Genomic DNA, 2,378 nt, shown 5'->3' with positions numbered 1-2,378 from the left:
AAGTAGAGAACTAAATTATCTTGTGACTGTGAGGAATTTACCTGTCGTGCTTTAACATATAGCACTTTAAGTTCTATTATGTTGTGACCACTTTGGGCTGACTTTTATTTTCTTCAAATTATTTAATTCAAGTGATCATTTTCTCTGGAAATACAAAAATGCTTTGATAAAATTCATAGATAAAGACATTCACTATAATTTATATTGAATTCAAACCTGAAATAATATTTCTATATTTTAACAAGAGACTGTTGACACATCAACACTTCGCAGACCTGAATAAAAACGTCATCACCTTCAATTTTAAATCTCTTTGGGACTTAAACTGAGCTTTATCCAGGACTCTGTATTATTAGGACTTGTGTATTTAAATCTTGGATTATTTTGGGATTTAATTCGCAATACTGTAAGTTCTTTTTTCTCATTTTTCACGTTATATTCTAGGGAGATAAATTATTTGTTAACTTGTACAAAGCTTGGTGTCTTCACTCTTTTCTGTTACTTATTTTAAGAGCATAGACTCGTAACAATATTGCATATAATATATGATAAAATATATTGTAAAATTATCACTAATTTTGATGGTTTGCATTGTTGTTTATTCTGTCTGAGTTGCGTGTCCTGTCGGCGAGAAACTTTGCTAGTACAGTTGGTTTCGCAGATTAATCGGCCTGTTGAGTAAGGGCTCCTCCTACCATTGCTGAAATTATTTTGCAGTAATAAATATTATAAGTATTGTCCACTTCAGGCCGTAGTCGCCCTTCAGCTTCTTGCTGTTCTGGTACACCGTCTTCATGTCTTTCTGCTCTGCTGCTGCCTCCGCCTCCTTTGCCAGTCTCTCTGTGTATTCTCTCCTGTCTTTCCTTGCTGATTTCTTCACCTCCTTGTCTTTTCCTCTATACTCCTTCTAAATTCTCTCTTTCAGTCTTGGTGACTTGGAGTCCAAAAGTCTCTTCTGAATCTGTCTTCTCTCGTCTATGCGAGTCCACGTCTCTCCTGATATCCACTCTGTCTTCTTACTATTCCTATAACCTAAAACTACTTCTCCTGCTTCCTTCATTGCTCTGTTGAAATTGTCGATGGTCAGCGCTGTCTCATCTTCTAGAACACTAAACCTATTCCTTAAGGCCAGCCTAAACTCTTCCTTCACTTTTGGATCTTTCAGCTTGGCCACATCGAAGCGCTGATTCCTGGAGACCCCTATCCTAACTTTCCTAAGCTTCAAAGTCACCTTGGCCACCAGAAGACTATGGTTGCTGCCGATGTCAGCGTGTCGCATCACTCGCACATCCTGCAGGGAGTGTTTCCATTGGCCGTTGATGATGATGTGGTCGATCTGGTTCTGAGTTCTGCCGTCTGGTGACGTCCATGTGAGCCTGTGGATGTCCTTGTGCTTGAACAGGGTCCCTCCTATGACCAAGTCATTCTCTTCACAAAAGTTGACCAGTCTTTCCCCGTTGTCGGTCATCACACCTACTCCATGGCGCCCCATGGTCCTCTCTCTGTCTTTATTGTCGCAGCTGACCCTAGCGTTGAAGTTGCCAAGTAGCAACAGCACGACATGTCGAGGGACGTCCTCTAAAACGGCTTGAAGAGCGTCGTAGAAGGTGTCTTTGTCCTCTTCTTCCGCGTCGTCTATTGGTGCACAGGCCACAACAACAGACAGCTTGGCGTACTTGGAGTTCATCCTGACGTACAGCAGGCGCTCATTCACTGGTTTCCACTGTAGGAGGGTATTGGTCTTGTTCTTGCTGATAATGATGGCGACCCCTTCCCGGTGGTCATTGTCCTTTCTTCCGGATCAGATGATGACTTCTCCGGAGTTCAACTTCTACTTGCCGGCACCAGTCCATCGTGCTTCTGTTACACCCATGAGGGTCAAGTTGTAGTGATTCAACTCACTCACTGCTTGTGCCAGTTTTCCAGTCTGGTTGAGCGTTCGCACGTTCCAGCATCCAACTCTGATCCATGCTTTTGGTGTCAGGAGTTCCGCTATCGGGATGGGGACGAACTTGCGTTTTTGTTCTCCATCCGTCATAGAGCCAGTTGCCTGGTTTGCTTCGCTCCCAGCGCCGGTTGTCGTTTGTTCCCTTGTTGTCGTTTCCGTAGCAAGAGTTGTTTTAAAGGGGTGAAGTTGCTAGCCCCACGCCCAACCCTCTTCCTTTTTCAGCCGGGCTTGGGACCGTCCTTGGCGGAGTTGATGAAATATAATGAAGCTTAGATAATATTTTAACTTGGCCCCGTCACTCCTGGCATCATTTGAAAATGAATATGCATTGAAATGGATACTCCAATTAATACAATTCGAAAACAGTCTCTTAAACAACAGACGTTAAATGCTAATTTATCAGGCATATAGTAATCCCGAAGTCATAACA

General features: G+C 42.9%; 1 protein-coding gene across 1 annotated transcript; it reads right to left on the bottom strand.

The window, feature by feature from the left end:
• Positions 1 to 581: 581 nt before the first annotated feature.
• Positions 582 to 1,687, bottom strand: LOC149793084 (protein CFDP2-like). The gene has a single exon (XM_089968945.1). It carries the CDS (start codon positions 1,685 to 1,687, stop codon positions 908 to 910), a length of 780 nt encoding a protein of 259 aa, XP_089825071.1. The 3' UTR covers positions 582 to 907.
• Positions 1,688 to 2,378: the final 691 nt, after the last annotated feature.

Source organism: Sinohyriopsis cumingii, chromosome 8 (assembly GCF_028554795.1).
Source record: "Sinohyriopsis cumingii isolate HCF-2022 chromosome 8, ASM2855479v2, whole genome shotgun sequence".
NCBI classification, from domain to species: domain Eukaryota; kingdom Metazoa; phylum Mollusca; class Bivalvia; order Unionida; family Unionidae; genus Sinohyriopsis; species Sinohyriopsis cumingii.
The sequence above is the reverse complement of the archived record's forward strand: the minus strand, read 5'-3'. Positions and strand labels throughout refer to the sequence as shown.

Bases quoted from the DNA above. Each gene is read 5' to 3' on its own strand.
- LOC149793084 (XM_089968945.1), bottom strand. From the start codon at position 1,687: ATGAACTCCAAGTACGCCAAGCTGTCTGTTGTTGTGGCCTGTGCACCA.